Here is a 20066-nt window from a genome sequence, read left to right on the forward strand (position 1 = left end):
TCTCATTTACGCATTGTAAATGGGAATAAAACAGCTGTCTGTTCTTAACACGTTTGTAGTTCAGATCTTTACCTCAAAAACTTCAAACCAGTAAACATATGTACATACATATATATATATATATATCAAATATATAAAAATATATATTTATATATATAAAATCAATAAAACATATATATATATATATATATACATATATACACACACACACACACACATATATATATATATATATATATATATATATATATATATATATATATATATATATATATATATATGTTTTATTGATTTACTAATGTATCATTGTTTCGACGAACTTCACGTTTACAACGATAACCTGTAAAAGTGTTCCGAAATGTTTTCAAATTGATGATAACTACAATTACAAAAAGAAGAAGAAGAACCGCCAATATGACACCTTGACAACATTTTGCAACAATTTAAGTTGGCTAAGAATGAAGGAAAGTAATTGGCTTTCTTGTTTTTGACTTATGATTGTCTTATGAACAGTATAAGACATGCTTGATGATTCTAATATATATACCGGAAGTTTTAATCAGATTAATATATAATTTCCATAAATGATATAGCTAACCCCTCTTTTTCTACCGTTACGCCAAATTATTCAATTGAATTTCTATGGGAAAAGCCATGCACACCGGAGGTAGTATAATGTATAATTTTCTGAACAATTTTGTTAACCAAACTAGCAAACCTTGCTTCGTTCTAAAGAAATATTATTCTATAGTTTTATAGTCTTATATAAATATTGACCAGCATTGACGAAGGAAACGTACCCATCAAATAGTCACGAATTGATTAATATACAGGACATGTTTCCGTCGGAGAAGCAAAAATGAAACCAGAGAATCGAAGAAGATGCTACAATATGTCGGCCTAGGAGCTGTATTTGCCAAAGGCGTATTTTTTTTAAAGACATTTTATATTCTCTGTTACAGAGAATATTTATTTCGATTCAAATATATAGTGCTAGCTAGACTCGACGATTTTAACAGAATTTGAGACAAGAAAAGTCTTTAAAAAGAAATATAGGCCTAAGTAAATTTGTTCCTCTTTTTTATTTGGCCTTGTTTAGATTCGTGGCATCGTTGCCTATATAGCCTTTATCATCGGCAGGCGTCGAGTAAAATTTCCATGAAGAACTAAAAATAAAAACTTGCAAAAATGACAGCGGGGCTTAATGTAGATGGCGTGTTACTTTATGAGCAGATTCATGGATTACAACGCGAAAGGGAAGATCTCTGTTCTTAAACATTTTAAAATCTAAAAACCGCTACCAGCAATGAATAAACAAGTACGGTAGTATAGCAACACACAAATTCAAATATTAACGGTATATGTTCCCTGTTTGATTGGTATATGTGCTACCTAGCACGGTTCTGTTGCAATGGTTGATTGCGGTCATATATTTCCGGTAAAACTTTAAGCATTAAAACAACACAAAATTGCCAGAAACAAAATAAACAACAACAACAACAGGGCAAATTGACATTTGTTCCTCCTCTGTATTATTTTCCTTAAAACAAGTAATCATTATTTTTTCATCTCATTGAAAAAATTAAAATTAACAAACAAAATCCCGTCGAGGGGATGAATACAAAAGGATGAAGCTGTTTCTTTAATACATGATCATATACATGTTACACACAGAAAAAGAGCTGTTATTACTTGCTTACACATTCTCATGATATATGTGACACATATAACATTCTTAATTATTGATTAATCATTAATGATATTTTCAATATGAAATTATCTTGTTTACTACTAGTTATATCTAATACATATTTTTTATTTTTTTATTATTATTTTTTTATTTCGTACTTTTGTTGAACAGAAGATTCTCAGTTTTACTCTTTTTTTACTCTAATTACGGTCGAACAATGCTTGTAGATTCTTAATTTTTTTTTATCAAATTACCTTAACATTTATACAGAATATGACGAGATTTTTTTATTTCTGTCTGTAGAAATAAACAATATAAGTATTTATTTATCTTCACATAATACTGCCTATAGGCCTATGTTCAGTGGAAAATTACTCTTTTTTTTACGATTAACATAAAGAGAAAAAAAAAAGAACTAAGAGTAAAATCTTTCACACGGGAAGACTTCAACTTCCGGTTTGATTTTGAAACATTTAAACGAAGAAATTTCCCTTTAACATAAAATGAATACCTTGAAACCATACATAGTCATATAAACAACTTCGGATTAATTTTAAGATAAATATGACGCTAAGCTAAACGTTGAAATTTGCATTAGTGTGTGTAAGTGACGAAATTATGTCAAAGTGGCACTTTGGCACTTGGTCGTTAAAAGCGGTGTTTTTTTAAGATTTCCTTCAAACTAACATTTTTTTCCATATTATCTAAAGCAAAATTTTGCCTGTCACAAATAGTATAGAAAATATAAGGAAACATTGTTATATCCATTAATACGGTTAGTGGACGCAAAAGGGTTAAGTGAGGATATCTGCATGACTTCCAAATTTTAGGCAGATCTTCTAAAGAAATACTTCACTTGGAGAATGTTTTCTCTGGGATAAATAATTAAGCATTTATACCCTTGATCTTATATATCACCCTCCCTGCCAAAAAGGGAACACACAACTGAAATTGAATTCTGAGTTTCCATTAAATGAAAAGACAAAATTAAGAGAAGGTGTGGAAAATGTAATTTTTATAATAACAGTCTTCATATTAAATTCACACAAATAGCTCATTACTACCCTATATACTATTGAAACGTTATAGTTTACATGCTAACAGAAAAAAAAGAAAAAAAGGTAATTTGAAAAGTGAATTGAGGAAATAATATGAACAATAGTAGACTTTGAATATGCATTGCATAGAAGAAGAAGAGCGCGTTGGCTTAATTTAGAAAATTACAAGTTCAAAAGCAAAAAAGCCTAACACAAGTTTTCGACGAAACTTGCAAAGTGTTGCCCAAGAATATTGTTCTCATTTGAATTGTTTTTTTCCCCCTCTTTTCTATTCCACTTACTTACTTACTTACTTACAAAGCATTACAAACACTTGAATTTAAAGTAAACCATAACACTATAAATGAAATTCATTGTTTTCAAGCTTCGCGCAAAGATTGGAAGAGGAATTATTAACAATGCAAATATATTTAATGGAGCTTGCTTGAAAACAAAATAAAGACCTCAACCAGCTAGTATCAAGTTGAAGTCAGTACAAAGATGTCCTATAACAGTTTATGCGCTAAATAAAGGCAAGACATTCATTAGTAAGTTATGCATTTATAGCAAATCCTTATTCCAAGTTCTATTGGATGAACTTCTATCTAACAGCGAAATAATATTTTTCTATGAATGCAAGTCTTTCTTTACGTTTTAAACACTTTTGCATGTGATATTAAAATGTTAACATATTTAGGAAATACCGAACAATGAGATATTAACGACAATGAAGACAATTAATTTTAAAATCTTAACATTCAGAGAAACATGATAACTTTCTAGCTTTCATTAATGTAACCGCGACACATATATGTTTTCGGAAATACATTGTATGTTTGCCGAAATTATTTATATATCTATTTATATATTAGGAATTAAAAAAGGCTACGAACAAACGAAATAACATTTATAATGATTAATAACTGTATTACACCTACGAACATTTTATTGAAATATTAAATTTATCCATGTAATTGTTAATACGGTTAAAATGACATTAATGATACTAAAAGCCTGTCTGTATATTAAAATCCTCTTTCATTTTGCATAAAATTTTCATCCAACTTGAAATAAATTTACCTTCTACTAACAGTTCCCACCAATATGTTATTCTATAAAGTTACATTGAGCAAAATAAATATTTGATTTATCATTTAAATAATTTCCAAAATATTATGGTATTTTCTGCAATATCCTTTCTTATGAACTAACAAGTTGTGTTTAATAAATAAAATACGCTTATAAGCCTAAGTAAGTACTATGTAAGAAAAGGCAATCATGCGAATAAAATATTCATGTATGCGTAAATTCATCTTTATGTTATATATTTTTACACAAACCTATGTTAATAATATAGACTATGAGTATTTTACATTTCTACCTGGAGTGTTACCCAATGCGGTTTACGTTTGTCCTGTCTGGGATAAAAACTTTACCCATCATTTGTAACTATAAGCAACAGCGAACGTTACTTTCGTATCTTTCCCACAAAAAAATCCATGAGTTACATTTCACAATTCTAGGAGGCTTTTCTCGGGCTAACCGAGTCTGAATAAAATAACATTAGCAGTTTATACTCCCGATTTATGTGTATCATAAAAGGTGTTTTGTGGGCCAAACAGTATTCAACAAAGTAACCACAGTAATAGGGTTCCCATTGGTACATCTCCACCTTTAAACCAAGAAGTATATGTTTACCATACAATTATTTTCTAATGCCAGTAACACTGTATTCTCATATCTAACGCCGTATACATGTGATGTATGTTTGATATTAGAAATAAATAAATCAAATATGTGAATGACAGACATGGCCGGATTAAGGGCTACTGGTGCCCTAAGCACAGCCCAGTAATTGTGTCTCCTCGGCCCCTCCATTGTTTAACTTACAAGAACTTAAGACTCAGTAAGTGATGAATGTGAATTTAATATTTAAAAATTCATCACCCTTCTTCAGTTTTTTTCCAGGTTAGACCACAGGCCATCCCCAGACCCCTCAACTATATTGAATAAAACTTTATTTTCGGATTCGACTTAAGTTGAGTATGGCAGTGAAAGAATTAAGGGCATGATAGCCAGGGGTGGGGGGGGGGGTGGACCTCTGCGGTTCCCGCCTCCTGTTGGTGCCCTATGAACGTGCTTATTTTGTTAAATGGTTAATCCAGGGCCGACGACAGATTGTTCCGTCTTAAAACGTTTAATTACAAGCAAAATTACTTTCTGAAGTTCACTTAACAATCACTTTTCCTTCAGTTATGAATTTATTTTATGCCTATGGTCTGACCTATAAAAATCTAACTTGCTTAGATAAAATTAAAAAATTTACACGCAATTACCCAGAAACAGTTAACAATAGCTTCATTACTTGCGATTCAGCAATACGATAATAGACATAAATGTATTAATATACTTTAGTCTATCTGAAAGAGTTCAGCAAAATTTACATTTATCTGTAAAAAAAAATGTATTGTGTAAACTCGTTATGTTTATATTAATCGAGTCTTACCTGGTTTGAATTAAAAAGACTTGATTTAAAATTACTTCTATAACTAGGCAGATGATGAAATCAGTTGGAACTTAAATCAGTATTTTTTTCCTTAATTATCAGTTAACCTCTTAACGGTTGCCATGCAGCTATTACAATTATTTTATATGTCAAAAGTTCAATATAAACACAACTATTCGAATATATGTTTCACTATATACTTAAAACATTTGGTAATAAAAGGATGAAAAATTTATCAACAAAGCTGACACACATAAGATTATACAAAAGGAATAAATATATTTTGATTTCGTAGATGGCTAAATAATCTAGTATCTTGTATAACATTTTGTGATTATTTGCCTCTTTGATTTTCTTAACTAACAGAGAATGGAATTCACATGTAAATACCCTGTCTAATAGTCTTACTTACTTACTAGAAACATTTGAGCGCCAAAGGAAACAATAAAAAATACGATTACTAATACGAGATATAAAATTGATAAGAGGTTTTCAATGTCTTGGAATATTAATTTGTTTTCAAACTTTCTGATCTAGAAATGAATTCCAAAGTTTCTCTTAAAATTAATCATACCGCTCTGCAGGACAGTGCTCCATGTGGGGGTATATATCTTGGATTGTGTTAATAACGTTACGCTTTCTACTAAACCAGGCATATGTCAGTCAATGAAATACATAAATTCTTGAATTTAGATAGTTAAAAATAAATTTATGCATCAAGATACAAGCATACTGCTGTGGATATAACTGGTGTTTATTATATCAAGCGTATTAAGTTGCAGATCACAATCAGCCATTGTTTAATCCTACCCTAGGACAATCAAATTTACTACTGCATGAGTTGTAACCGTTTGAAATTCAAGAATGAAATTGGAATATAATTCAACATGATCTTGTCAATTAATATTTAAGCATAATCAAGAAATTTGAGAGAGAGCGAGAGAAATAAATAAAAGTGCAGTCGACGCTTGGAGAGTTCATACCTGATAAACGCACGGAGCTTTATACTTAATAAGGTTTGAAGCAAGCATAATTTCAAGCAATTGATCACGGATGTACATTTCAAAAGCTTAATAACCCTTTCGAGATTGATTGTGGTAACGTATATTGATCTGTTATGTAAGAAATTAAATTTAAAGTACAGCATTTGAAAAGTGACCCCAAAAATTTCGTTGTTCTTGAATGTAAAGAAGAACAACAAAATATCCAGCTTCATTGGCCTGGGTGACATAGTTCGAGAAAATTAATATTACAAAAATATTACCAAAGATGATTTAATCTTCCAATTTTACAGAAGCGTTATAGGTTCAGGAACATACGCTAGTCCTATATGAACGTTAACGCTTGAATTACGCAGACTCTCTTAAGTTCGATGCGGCATGACGTGATGCATAGCCATGTTCTCATATCGTCATGACGTATAATACGCAATAACGGTTCAAACCGTTGTAACGTCCCTCACAGTGACGGTACACCCGGTTGCGTCAAAGACGGTTCATACCGTTGTAGCGTTCCCCACAGTGACGGTACACCCTGTTGCGTCAAAGACGGTTCATACCGTTGTAACGTTCCCCACAGTGACGGTACACCCGGTTGCGTCAAAGACGGTTCATACCGTTGTAACGTTCCCCACAGTGACGGTACACCCTGTTGCGTCAAAGACGGTTCATACCGTTGTAACGTCCCTCACAGTGACGATGCATCCCGTTGTGTCAAAGACAACCCACCACCTTACACAGAAAACATTGTACGTATATATAATATAGAAGCCGATAAGCCTATTCTCAAGTTTGTGTAAAATGTAATCTCTTTTCTGTGAATGTATAATTATCACTATTTGGGGTTTAATGAAATGATGACGCGATAGAATTTACAATATTTAAATGACGTCGGAACTTCATATTGCAATAAAATAATATGTATTGTACTACAACTGGAGTATTTCTGGTCATTTTGTCAAATCATTACTACAACACTTGACGTATAAAACAAGGGGACTTTATAGACTACGTTTCTTACATTCTTGAAACAGTTACTAAAACGTGGAACTGGAGTATAGTTGATTTTCGAGGTTATATTTACATCAATTTACATCAATTATTTATAGAATATTCTTATACGGGAAAATTAAACAGACGGATGCTTGTCGCAAATTTGAACTGGACTGTGCTGACATTTTTATTCCTTCTAATTTATGGTGGTTTTGGTCCATCGCGATTGAGTTTTGGTAACTCAAATTAACTACAAAAAAAAAAAAAACGCATTAATACAAACAATCAAAACCAAAGCATACGATAGAACACATTTAACCATGTATACGTGTAATTAAAGCGCATAGTTTTAACACATATTAAGTATTATGATTGACATATAATGTAAGTAAAGCATATGATTTTAAAGACAAAGGCATATTTCCTTATCTCATTTCTCGTAAGCGTTCGATAAAGTCTATATGCATAGAGTGCTCTATGTATAGACAGTCACGTATAACGATGCTTATTGATAATATGCAAAATAATCACGTGATGATGGTGTTATTATGTCGGTTAGTATAAATGTACAGTTTCAACGATCTTGTGTCTTACGAACCATTCTGTATAGTTATTAAATAATTCATGTACTATGCAGTATATATCACGCCTATTCCGTCTCAATGAAAGAGTTATCTCCAAAATCAACAGTTGTGATAAACTTTAATTCTTTCCCTTCTGATGAATTATTTCACTCTTCAGAGGGAGAGAGAGAGGTGGAGAGAGAGAACATTAAAACTGATTAAACATAGCGCGATTTATTCGGCTGCTGTTAGTTTTTGTTTCAAGGAAACAAACCATCTCCTTTCATAGTTTTATGAAGTAAGCAAGCTTAACATTTTCAAAAGCATTTAACATTATCGTGACCACGACCGTTGTCAGCTCAACTTCCTTGAATTATTCTATTCCATGCTGGTGTGTAACTCCCCTGCACTCAGATAAATGATGACTGGATGTCTCTCTCTCTCTAACGCGAGATTACTTAATCGAATCATTTAATAGAGGCTGAAAAGGTTAGTAAAGATGATTGAAATTAAAGATACCAGCTGCTATCATCGATGGGCCTCCTCTTCTCCTGCGCCTCTCATCTTCAGATATACAAGCAAAAGGCAACGATTAACAACAACTTCTCAAAAGTTTTCCTTGTGGAAATGGAATCTAAACTTCTCACACGCTTTCTTTATAACCTTTGATAAAGATGGCGAGCCACAAAAGAAAACCTGGACTTTGCCTTTTCTCTCATTGGCAATTTTGGTGAAAAGCTGAAGAAAAATACAAAGAAAAGAAATTGTGAGAAAGCTGTTTCCACTTTTGAAGGAAATGCAACACCATCAGAACTGTTCAAAATGGAACCAATTAAACATTACTTGTGTAGTGCGCTCAACCAAATATAGAAAAGTGATGGCGCTATACATATTTAAGTTACTCGGGAAAAAAATAAAAAAACCACCAAAGTCAGTAATACAAAATTTCTGGTTGGTATCATGTAATAACTTCAAAACAACAAGTTGGGAAGCGAAATAATAAAAAACATAATAATAACTCCAAAAATAGCTCTTTCAAGTGGGTAATATACCAAATGGAGTAAGCGTTGTTCCGATGTAATTGAAGTAACATTCAACCGGAAAGCTTACAAAAGCATTTCACATTCACACTGAAACCTTCTCTAATGATAAAACTCATTAAATAGAGTCTTACTAGAACTTCTCGTTTTTCGTGAAAGAATTAATTAATGTCGGTTAATTTTACTTCCAAAACGTTTGTAAATGAAGTTATAATCATTCTTACTTCATTCCAGTCTGGTCTACCAGGTTGGGTTCTCGTCTTCAAGCCAGTTATCATGTCCTTCTTGCCTTTTCGATGTAAGATGTCGAGCGCCATCTGTAGCCCTATTCCTTTCATGTCTGTCTTGCCCAGTGCTGACGTCATATACATGTGCAACTCTAACACGTTTTCGAAAGGTGTTTCAGCCTGCTCCATTTCGAGTTGCGTGAGGAGTGAAACGAACCATTCAAAACACTTCTGGTGTCTGTTAATCCAGATGAAATCCACCTAATTAGGTAAGAGTAAAAGAACGTGGACAAATAAGAAACCAATAACGAAAAAAAAGAAAAGAGAAAAAGGGAATTACCTTTCGAAAAACATCCTTCCATTTGTCTGTGGTAGTAGTTATATCAGGCTCTGAGACTGGCATACGGTTATCATGAATAGGCTGTCAAGATTAATCATATTCATATTAAAATTGGATCAGTTTATGATTGAAAACGCATGTGTCATCAATTACATAAATAATTAAACTAAATTGGAATTGTATTTCTGTTATCAACTTCAACGATCGACTCCAGAGAGCAATTTTCCCCACTCGTGGATGTGATTTTAAGCTGTTGCGTCGTCATGGATGCAAACCACTTCCAATGGAAACATATCGTGTATGGTAACGAACAATATAAAGATTAAACATTTCTGAGTCATTCCTTTTTTCCTTTTTTCTTTGGTACAAACGTAATAAACTGGTAATCTTTAAAGATAAACTTTCATCTGCGGATATACTGTAGTGATCAAAGAAATGTCTGCGGGTAGTTAGCTAGTATCTACAAAAATTACAACATCGTATTCCCAAAACTTATTACAATATAGTATTGCACAGGCCAAGGCGAGCAGTGCCATCATTTAATTTAACTTAAGAAACAAGAGGAAGAAAAAGAAAAGGAAAAACAAACTTAATGCAGCAAGTCAATAGCATTGTAACGCATTGTAATATTTCCGTCTGAATACATTAAATAATTAACTATTAGCAATAAATAACACCTGGTGTTAAACGTATCCATTCAGAAAAAAAACAAACATCAACTTAGTTAAATCGTTTTGAATAAACTTCATGGCATGAAGCAATAGGGATCCTACTTAGCATGTAAGAATCGGGGCGAATGACATATTTGTTGTTAATTTGTAGGCCTATACTGCTGATTACAAGAGATGGTGTTCGGTAAGAAGAAATAAGCCAGAATTTGAGGGTGATATTTTTCTTTATATACCAAATAAATATGGTGGCAAGTGATATATGATATTTGTAATTTCAGAAATGTAACGCAACCAGCTTAATTCAGGATAAGTAAAATACACCTTACCTATAGTGTTGTGAATAGAAAAAGCTTATTACAACACACTGTTATAAATTGTGCTCTAGGTATTACGGTTCGAAATGTCTGAAATTAGAGGTGTTGTAGCAAAAAAGAAGTTCGCCAAAACCAAGTTTTTACTTTTACCGCGGTGTTATCATGGAACAGAAGTATGGTAGCATTGTACAACATGATATTGTCTGTCAAGTCTACGACCAAACATTAAGTACCTTTTTAAGACACATGAGGTCTTCTGGAATGCTGTCCAACCAGGAATGTTGACATGAAGGACATGTTCTCTTACTTGCTTTAAACCTGTGCATAACAGACTGTAAGATGGAAGCAAACGGTGTCACCCCGATACCGGCTCCAATCAGCACCGCGTGCTCTGCTTGGAAGATGGCCCTGGTTGGTGTACCGTACGGTCCATCAATGTACAACTAATACACAAAAAGAGTCGAAATTCATATGATGAAGCAAGGGAAGCATTGCGTCATTTAAATAAAAAAAATAGGGACAAATATATTCAACTGGAAGTGTGTATATGTCAATAGCACAGTAATAAACTATTTGTACCACCAGAACCGCTGCTACTGGAACTGACGCCAACGCGAATAGCACCACTACTGACACCTTCGACACCTCTACCGTCATCACTACCACTTCTATGTTCCAATACCTCTTGCAACATTACCAGCAGCTCCTATACCACTACAGTCTACACCACCGCTTTCTCCACCGTCATCCCTGCCACTACTGTTACCATTACCAACATTATAACTACCGCCACCATCACCCAACATTGCCACTACCGCTAGCACCACTAACACCACAGTCTACACCACCGCTATCTCAACCGTCATCACTGCCACTACTGTTACCATTACCAACATTATAACTACCGCCACCATCACCCAACATTGCCACTACCGCTAGCACCAATAACACCACAGTCTACACCACCGCTATCTCCGCCGTTATCACTGCCACTACTGTTACCATTACCGATATTATAACTACCGCCACCATCACCCAACATTGCTACTACCGCTAGCACCAATAACACCACAGTCTTCACCACCGATATCTCCGCCGTTATCACTGCCACTACTGTTACCATTACCAACATTATAACTACCGCCACCATCACCCAACATTGCTACTACCGCTAGCACCAATAACACCACAGTCTTCACCACCGATATCTCCGCCGTTATCACTGCCACTACTGTTACCATTACCAACATTATAACTACCGCCACCATCACCCAACATTGCTATACCGCTTGCACCAATACCACCACAATATACACCACTGCTATCTCCACCGTTATCACTGCCACTACTTTTACCATCACCATCATTATAACTACCGCCACCATCATCCAACATTGCTACTACCGCCAACACCGTTGCCATCCGCTTCGCTATGCTTTCAATGCCATTTCTATTTTAAGTATTAACGCAATATAGTATCACATACAGGGACCATTGTCTCTTTCCATATCTACGTAATGATTTTAATGAAAGTTATAATCATTAATATCTTCAAAGTACCGTAGATATACTTTGTTTATCGAATTTTAGGTCATCAAGGTGCGGTTCTTTTTCTTCCTTTAAACAAAACAAAAACTGCTTATAAACAATGATCTATTTCGTAACATTATAACATATTATAACATTCATCAAAGTATTGTTAATTATCTTCTCCGCGCATCAATGGACTTCCATCGAGAAATAGAGAATGTTTATACCTGCTGATTTCATGACCTATTCCATGTTTATTTCTAAAACAGAAAGAGTAGATTCTTGTTGACAGATATAGAAAATAAATTTGATTGTATCACGTCTAATAATTCTTTTATATTTCCTGTGATCGTGTTGAGTAGCTATCTTGTTGTTGGGAAGGGTTGCAGAACACAATTAACTTTAACAGATGAAAATTCATCCACAATAATTGAGGCCACGTAAATATTTAAAGGAAAAATTATAGTGAAACAATGGAAGGTATAGTTAAGTCTGAATAATAAAGCAATCGCTGAAAATCTTTCATTTGTCAAAATGCAATGTTCTTTTCGTTCTGGCTTTGTTGTAAGTATAAAACCCATACTTGATGACGGTTGCTGGTGGTTCAGTTTTTGTAAACTGAATGGGCGAAAGCGAATATTCAAACCAAATGGAAAACAACAAAACACATCTATGAAACAATATAAGCATTGCTTTTCAGTTTTTAATATGTTTGGATAATTATTTTTCAAAGAGACTGCAACTGATTACTTGTACCCTATAGAAAATGTAAATTGGGTTACTTAATTGACGAAAATTAATTATCAGAAATAATTAAGAATTGTTAATAATTAATCAATTTATATACCCTCCCCCACCAAAATACGTCACCGAATTTGATTATTTAAATAGAACAGTCATGGCGAGTTGCATTTGTGCATAATGCACTATGCAATCAAGATAAAAACCTTAAACATAGTGTCGGGAAATAAAATGAACATGTAAGAAATCAGTCCAAATTTCTCATTTCAAGGAACTTTTCATAGATAATGAATAAATTTTATGGATGGAATGACGTGTGGCTTTATACACCAATGACCTCTTCAGAAATAAGTGGTTAGTGATTTACCTGGATTTTGTGATGTTTAATGTGTGGACTCTTTCTCTCTGTTGCTCCAGGGTCCCAGTTGGTTTGACAAGCGATTGAACGGAGAGGTTCCGTTTCCTAGAAGGAGGAAGAAACAAGTAAAAGATGAGTGACCTTAGGTCATACAGGTCTACTCAGGATATCGAGAAAACCGTAAATATAATAATCCTATATTTTAAGTTTTGAAAAGTAAAATGGTGATGACTTTATTATTTAATAAACGTTAGTACCCAGTATCCAATACAAATATTAACAACTCTTTGCTGTTAAATGATAATTTACTGGATTGTATCAGCAATCTCAATTTTCGTCCCCACCCCGATCCCGAAACCCCAAGGGTATATACGACCGAAATATGTTAAAGAAAGCGTCCCTAATGAAAAACCTGAAAATGGTTTGACACAATTTCTTGACACTTACATATGAATGCTTTGTCGCACACCCGAATCATGTATATTAAGAAAAGTGATAATATTTTTATGATGCAAAATTTAGATATCACTATGCTGCTTTGTTTTGTGGCGACAATTCTACTAACTACATTACAGCAACCCTTGGCTTTGGCCGACTTAAACATTCATGAGAATAGCTTAACATTTATCAAGGAATCTGTCAGTATGATAAGCTATATTACATACATGCGTACATCTTCATTTCGAGTTAGGTTTAATACTTCTGTAGTTAGAACTCAACCCAACCCAAACCAAACCAACCCGAACCACCCCAACCCTCACTTTGTTATCATAAATAGACAGAAGAGTTGATGCAGTTTACCTCCTATAGAGAATTCTAGCGGCCCACACAAAATAATTTACGATATTCATTTAGAACCTGCAGTTTATTTGTTCTCCACGGCTCACAATTTCATAGGCTATGTCCAGTTTCCCAGAAAATAAATTACTTTTTTAGCTTTGGACCGAAAACCGAGAACAGAAATTAACAACTCACAAGGCGGAAATGAAAGATAAAAGAGAAAATTATATCTACGAATTGTTCGTTTCTTCGTGTAATTTGTAGAATAGAAGAAGAGGCAAGGTAGATATGGAGGAAGGTGTGTTTTTTCTCTCTCTGCAGATTGAGAACGAAGCTATTATATGACGGAATTAATGGCGGGAAAGCTAGACCGTTCGCGGATAAGGTAGCCTGTTGATATCCCACCGGTATCAATTGTAAACTTTAACTTGCGCGTGTCTATCAGCCAAGCAAAACGAGATCGAGAAAGATCATAATGTTCTGTTATTTTTATCACAAGCTTATAGACGTACGTTACCGTGCCTTATATATGGTTTTTAGTGTGTAATATAGCTGATGACCTGTAGGTTTGACTGAGCGAACAAATTACATAAGCGCAACTCAAATTCCCCAGATGGCATAATTGCTTCGTCTTTTTATACAACCAAAGCTGAAAGGATCAGGCTAATCAGAAGAATTCTTTTACGGATAAATTAGTTTATTCTCATGAGGTCAAATTCTTCATCAAACCGCGGAAACGTCTACAGTGGTGTAATTCATATTTCCTTTACCCTAAGTTCCATAACTGTATTGGTCTATCCTATGAGTGTGTGATACAACTAAGTGTAGTTATTATTAATTTTTTTGTCAAAGGTCTTCTTTTCTTTGTTGATGTTGTCGTTGATGTTTTTGTTGATGTTGTTGTTGTCATTACTGTTAATGTTGTAGCTACGATGTTAGCACAACATCTTCATGAAGACTATCCAATGTAAACCGACATATACATCATACAGTTTGTAAGTCAAAAAGTCATCTCAAACTTGCCTTGTCTAATGACGTCACGCTAGGATAGTGTTTCGATTGTTGTGTTATGTTATAAGACAATGCTACAGCTATTCGTGGACTTTACAGTCGACGTTTAATTCATGTTCGATACGGGAAACATGGTCTATATTGGAAAAGTGACAGAAAGAACATTGTCTAAAAAGATTATTAACCAACAGTCTGTAAAGACAATTATCTTTGTGGTAATTATACTGCTGAACAATTTGTTCCATCATTAAAACCAAAATGGAATTAAAACTAGTTTTAAATACTTACATCTGCATCCATCATGTAGGAGGAGTCAGAATTTTCAGGCTCGTGAAGAGGAGTGAACGAATGTTCGTCGTCATGGTGATTAGAGAATGCGTTCTTGTGATTGGGCACTTTACTCGTATCTGCTTCTTCTTGGTCTGTAATATGATTCGAGACAATTTGTGTTAGCTTTGATATGATGTGTAATCCTGACGTGTAGCTCTATGGATCGAAAGTGAGTGGGAAATGTGGTGGTGGGCAGTATGGTGGGAGCGGGAAATGTGGTGGTGGGCAGTATGGTGGGAGCGGGAAATGTGGTGGTGGGCAGTATGGTGGGAGCGGGAAATGTGGTGGTGGGCAGTATGCTGGGAGCGGGAAATGTGGTGGTGGGCAGTATGCTGGGAGCGGGAAATGTGGTGGTGGGCAGTATGCTGGGAGCGGGAAATGTGGTGGTGGGCAGTATGCTGGGAGCGGGAAATGTGGTGGTGGGCAGTATGCTGGGAGCGGGAAATGTCGTGGTGGGCAGTATGCTGGGAGCGGGAAATGTCGTGGTGGGCAGTATGCTGGGAGAAAAAACAAATATGAGGGCTTCTGCTATAATGATTAGATCTACTATTTAAGAGGATTTAATTGATATCACATCGAAGTAGTTCAACAAAAATCGACTTTGAAAATATATAACGTTCCCTGTAAAATGGCACAGCGGCATAATGAGGATATTCCGTATGGGATTGAGAGAGGGTTGATTGACGGAGCATGAATTGAGCAGTGATGACGGTTAATATTAGATGGTTAGAGAAGTATTTAAAAATATACTAAGAAAAAAGTTGTAATGTTAATTGGGAAGGCAATGTAAGAAGAAAAACGATTCATGACGTGCACCCCATTTTTCCTCCCTCCACCCTACCCCTCACCCCCCCCCAAAAAAAAACCCCAATCAAACCCCGCAAACTTCTTTCTGTCTTTTCTTTTATGTTTATTTAGAGTTTTCAAGTTCTACAATTTACCTTCTATTTTGTCAATGATGATCTTGTGCTCTTCAAAGTTGTTGCAATGTATTCTCATGTGCTCCTCATCTTGTTCTCTAAGTTTCTTCTCGAAGAAAGCGTAAAGTCTCGTTGTCCAGTTACCATCCGAACGAATGTGCATGTGAATCGTACCTTTGGGATGAGACGCAACTGTTCAGATTCGATTTCATTAAAGACGTAACTGCATATCGTACATTGAGGGGGGGGGGAGTGGGAGAGTAGGGAAGGGGTTGGGATTCGGCCTGTTCTGAGCTGTAGGATAGTATTTCAATTACTCCGCACATCTAACAATTAAGGGAAACAAGCAGTTATAGGCCGATTAAAAAAAATTGGTCCTGGGGGACATGGACATTGAAAACTATGAAAGAACATATCCAACCGGTTCACACAGAGATTACAGTAACTACTGTAAGTCTTTAAGTTTTGTACCACGGTAGAAAATGGATTGTGCTGATTAATCGGATAAATCGGTAATATTAGGTTTACAGTAAGAACTGATGATATCTGTAATCCCAGCAAATGGATCAGAGAACATATTTATATCACATTGTGTTTGTGACAATAGCGATGAAATTGGAAACTATAGTAATCGACAATTTCGATCTATTTCGAATGATGAGTGACGTCACAGAATCAAAATGCTATTTTAGTCACAGTAATATTCATTATTTTGCTCAATTAGCTATACCAGCTCTTTGTGAACACTTATCAACATTCCCATGGTATATATAATTCGTCACGGTAAATGCGCTATTTATAAAGAATCAAGTGAATGCGCGCATATATGGTGTATACTGTTAAAAACATGGCTGCCCTTCATTGCTGTATTTTTGTTTCACCACTACCCCCGCCCCAGCCCCCATAGGATACATTCCACCAGAATCGCTCCCTCCTCTCTCAATTAATCGAATGATTATACCTGCAAATGTTGTGAAATATTTCATCTCAACTCAAATGTTTCAATTAGTTGTCTGTTTTGTTACTTATTTCAATGTCAATACCAATAAACTTGTACCAAGAATGTTAGTATGCAAATAGCATTAAGCGGAAGTACATGTGCTAAAATGGATATATAGGGATACTACCAATTATCAGCGAAGTAATGGTTACAAAGGGATACTACCAATTTTCAGCATAGTAATGGTTATATAGGGTTACTACCATTTATCAGCAAAACAATGGTTACATAGGGATACTACCAATTATCAGCAAAGTAACGGTTATATATAGGAATACTACCATTTATCAGCAAAGGAATGGTTACATAGGGATACTACCAATTTTCAGCATAGTAATGGTTACATAGGGATACTACCAATTATCAGCAAAGTAACGGTTATATATAGGGATACTACCATTTATCAGCAAATCAATGGTTACATAGGGATACTACCAATTATCAGCAAAGTAATGGTTATATAGGGATACTACCAATTATCAGCAAAGTAATGGTTATATAGGGATACTACCATTTATCAGCAAAGTAACGGTTACATATATAGGGGTACTACCATTTATCAGCAAAGTAATGGTTACATAGGGATACTACCATTTATCAGCAAAGTAATGGTTATATAGGGATACTACCATGTATCAGCAAAGTAATGGTTACATAGGGATACTACCATTTATCAGCAAAGTAATGGTTATATAGGGATACTACCATTTATCAGCATAGTAATGGTTATATAGGGATACTACCAATTATCAGCATAGTAATGGTAACATAGGGATACTACCAGTTCAAGGTCAACTCATTATACATAGAGCAAAAAGACTTGTGGTACTTGATGTCGCTTGTTCCAATTCAGTTTTAGCTAAAGCTTCCGTTGCATTTTTCAAACAGGTCATAAAAGTTGCAACTGTGGTCTCGGTTGTTATATTCAACGCAAACAATTCGGAGTACATCTACTACGAAAGTGTGGCAAGTCTGGACGATGTGTTGATATATGTTTTGAAAATAAATAAACTTTCTCAGCTTTTTAAACGTCTGCCGTTACATCAATGCAACAAACAGAAAAGAGATACTTTAAGTCTTCAAACTTATTTAATAGCAAGATGAGTTATACTACTGACACAACCAACCACTTCAGGTTGACCTTAACCTTCTTGTTCCCGGCGCACTCTACTTATAATACAGTAATAGAAGTTATACAACAGACACAACAAACTACTTTAAGTTGATTTACTTGATTACCTTGTTCTTCTGGTGCACTACTGATAGTGAAGGGATGCCATTCGTAAGTAGCTATCTCTGGAATCTGTATGAAGATGTAATCTCCTGGCTTGAATCGGAAGCTCGGTGGTCGTGTAGCTATTACATGTGTTACCTGACAAATAAAAAGTTAAAACAAAAAACTAAGACTAGAAATCCTTATTCAACGACCCAAAAGGTAGCATGCTCATCCCCCCCCCCCCCGCCCCCCTCATATGTTGGAAAACTGATACAAAAGATAAATATAGGTTTGAGGCATGCTTGAATAGTAAAGCTAACTGAAACAAAAGGAGATTTTCTACGCTCAGGCTCAAATGGAAGTCAAATTAGTCAATCCCCCCCCCCCCCCCCCAATTACGCTATATTTTAAGAAATAAGCGTTTGTTTAGGCAAAGAAAAGCTTTGAGGTTGTCACATTTTGGCGATTGTTTGCTTTTGCCTTCATTTAAGCACTGTTCTTGCAATGTTTTAATTGCGCTTTTTCTGGACGTACAGGAGTGAACTTCTATACTCTAGTACCATCTTTTGAAATGATAACAGCAGTTCCATTTATTGAAAACAAAAACAAGCGCATCTGTCGCAAGGAGGGCCTTCGTCAACAAATTTATAGTGACGGATGCAAGAATGTCTTTCGTTAATTATAGTTTGGTTCCATTATATACTACATACATGTTTGCAACTGTCCCATAACATATGGTTAAGTTTTGCTCCACATATAGAGCGCGTAAAAATAGTTAACAAATTTTTGCCCTTTCAATACTTGGGGCGTATGCAAATTACTTAGAAAGTTTAAGTATACCCAAGTGCTAGCGAGAGGTACGTGTTGGTCGTTTTTAATCCAGAACGTTATATTTGCAATTCCTGAGGGAGTTAATTTGTGTTTATTCTGTATATTTGCGAGGCCTCCTTCGTCTGTCCCCCCCCCCCCCCCGTATTTTCCCTAACAACACATAACACTATATACCGATCGTGAATTTATAGGTTTACTTCTCAGGAAGAAGTAGGCCTTGGCCAGCCGTATAGAACACTAACACGTAAAGATGTCATTTACAATTAATCACTGACATACTACGCCAGGTGTAAGCAGCCCTTAAGCCCCCTAATCGATCAACCGAAATATTTAATGAAACAGAACCAATCGATAATCGATCACCTAACCTCATTTTATCCCAAAGGAACATAAAGACAAAACAAAGCGAAGTTAAACAACAGTTTTGGATTTTCAACAGGTTGAATAGTGTGATGTTTAAATATTTCTCAAAGGAAATACAAACAGTTTAGCTGTCTATGTTGGCAGTCTGGTTTCCGTTAACTCATTCATTTTATTTTATTTTTTTGATCCATTTAATAAGCTGAACTAGTCCTGGATAAACAAGAAGATGGAATTGTGTAATGTTGTCTTCAATTTACCTGAACGTGATTTTGAATAAATTACAGCCTGCATTATTTAAAAGAAATATATATATATATATAAAAATAAGTTTCGGATCATCGTTTGGAACTCAACAAATGTGAACGAATTTAGTTCTTTCAAAAACCCATTACCTAACCTCATCAAAGGCGTTTATGTCAGTGATCGGTGGATGTAGGAGTGGATTGGTTGAAATGGAGTGAGAAGAGGAGTAGAAGGGGTTGGTGATAGGAGGAGGGGGGCTTCTAGAGTTTGAGTAAATGTTGTGTTAACTAATAGATTGATGCATTTGACCTATTTTCGACTAGAAAATATGGCTATCGAAATAACTTGAATTAATATTAGACTT

General features: G+C 34.9%; 1 protein-coding gene across 8 annotated transcripts in view; it reads right to left on the minus strand.

Annotated features, from left to right (window-relative positions):
• Positions 1 to 1515: 1515 nt before the first annotated feature.
• The window catches only part of LOC139966486 (NADPH oxidase 5-like), a 193466-nt gene continuing 174915 nt past the window's right edge, over positions 1516 to 20066 (minus strand). For 7 of the 8 annotated variants that reach the window (XM_071969541.1, XM_071969537.1, XM_071969540.1 and 4 more), the window contains 8 exons: positions 18289 to 18421; positions 16071 to 16223; positions 15088 to 15221; positions 13018 to 13113; positions 10613 to 10822; positions 9395 to 9475; positions 9052 to 9315; positions 1516 to 8525 (listed from right to left, as the gene is read on the minus strand). In XM_071969541.1, coding sequence (XP_071825642.1) covers positions 8394 to 8525; positions 9052 to 9315; positions 9395 to 9475; positions 10613 to 10822; positions 13018 to 13113; positions 15088 to 15221; positions 16071 to 16223; positions 18289 to 18421 — 1203 coding nt within the window. In that variant the 3' untranslated portion in view covers positions 1516 to 8393. The remainder of the gene's footprint in view (positions 8526 to 9051; positions 9316 to 9394; positions 9476 to 10612; positions 10823 to 13017; positions 13114 to 15087; positions 15222 to 16070; positions 16224 to 18288; positions 18422 to 20066) is intronic. The other variant, XM_071969538.1, reaches the window with a different exon arrangement.

The sequence above is a fragment of the Apostichopus japonicus genome, chromosome 4 (assembly GCF_037975245.1).
Source record: "Apostichopus japonicus isolate 1M-3 chromosome 4, ASM3797524v1, whole genome shotgun sequence".
Classification (NCBI taxonomy): Eukaryota; Metazoa; Echinodermata; class Holothuroidea; order Aspidochirotida; family Stichopodidae; genus Apostichopus; species Apostichopus japonicus.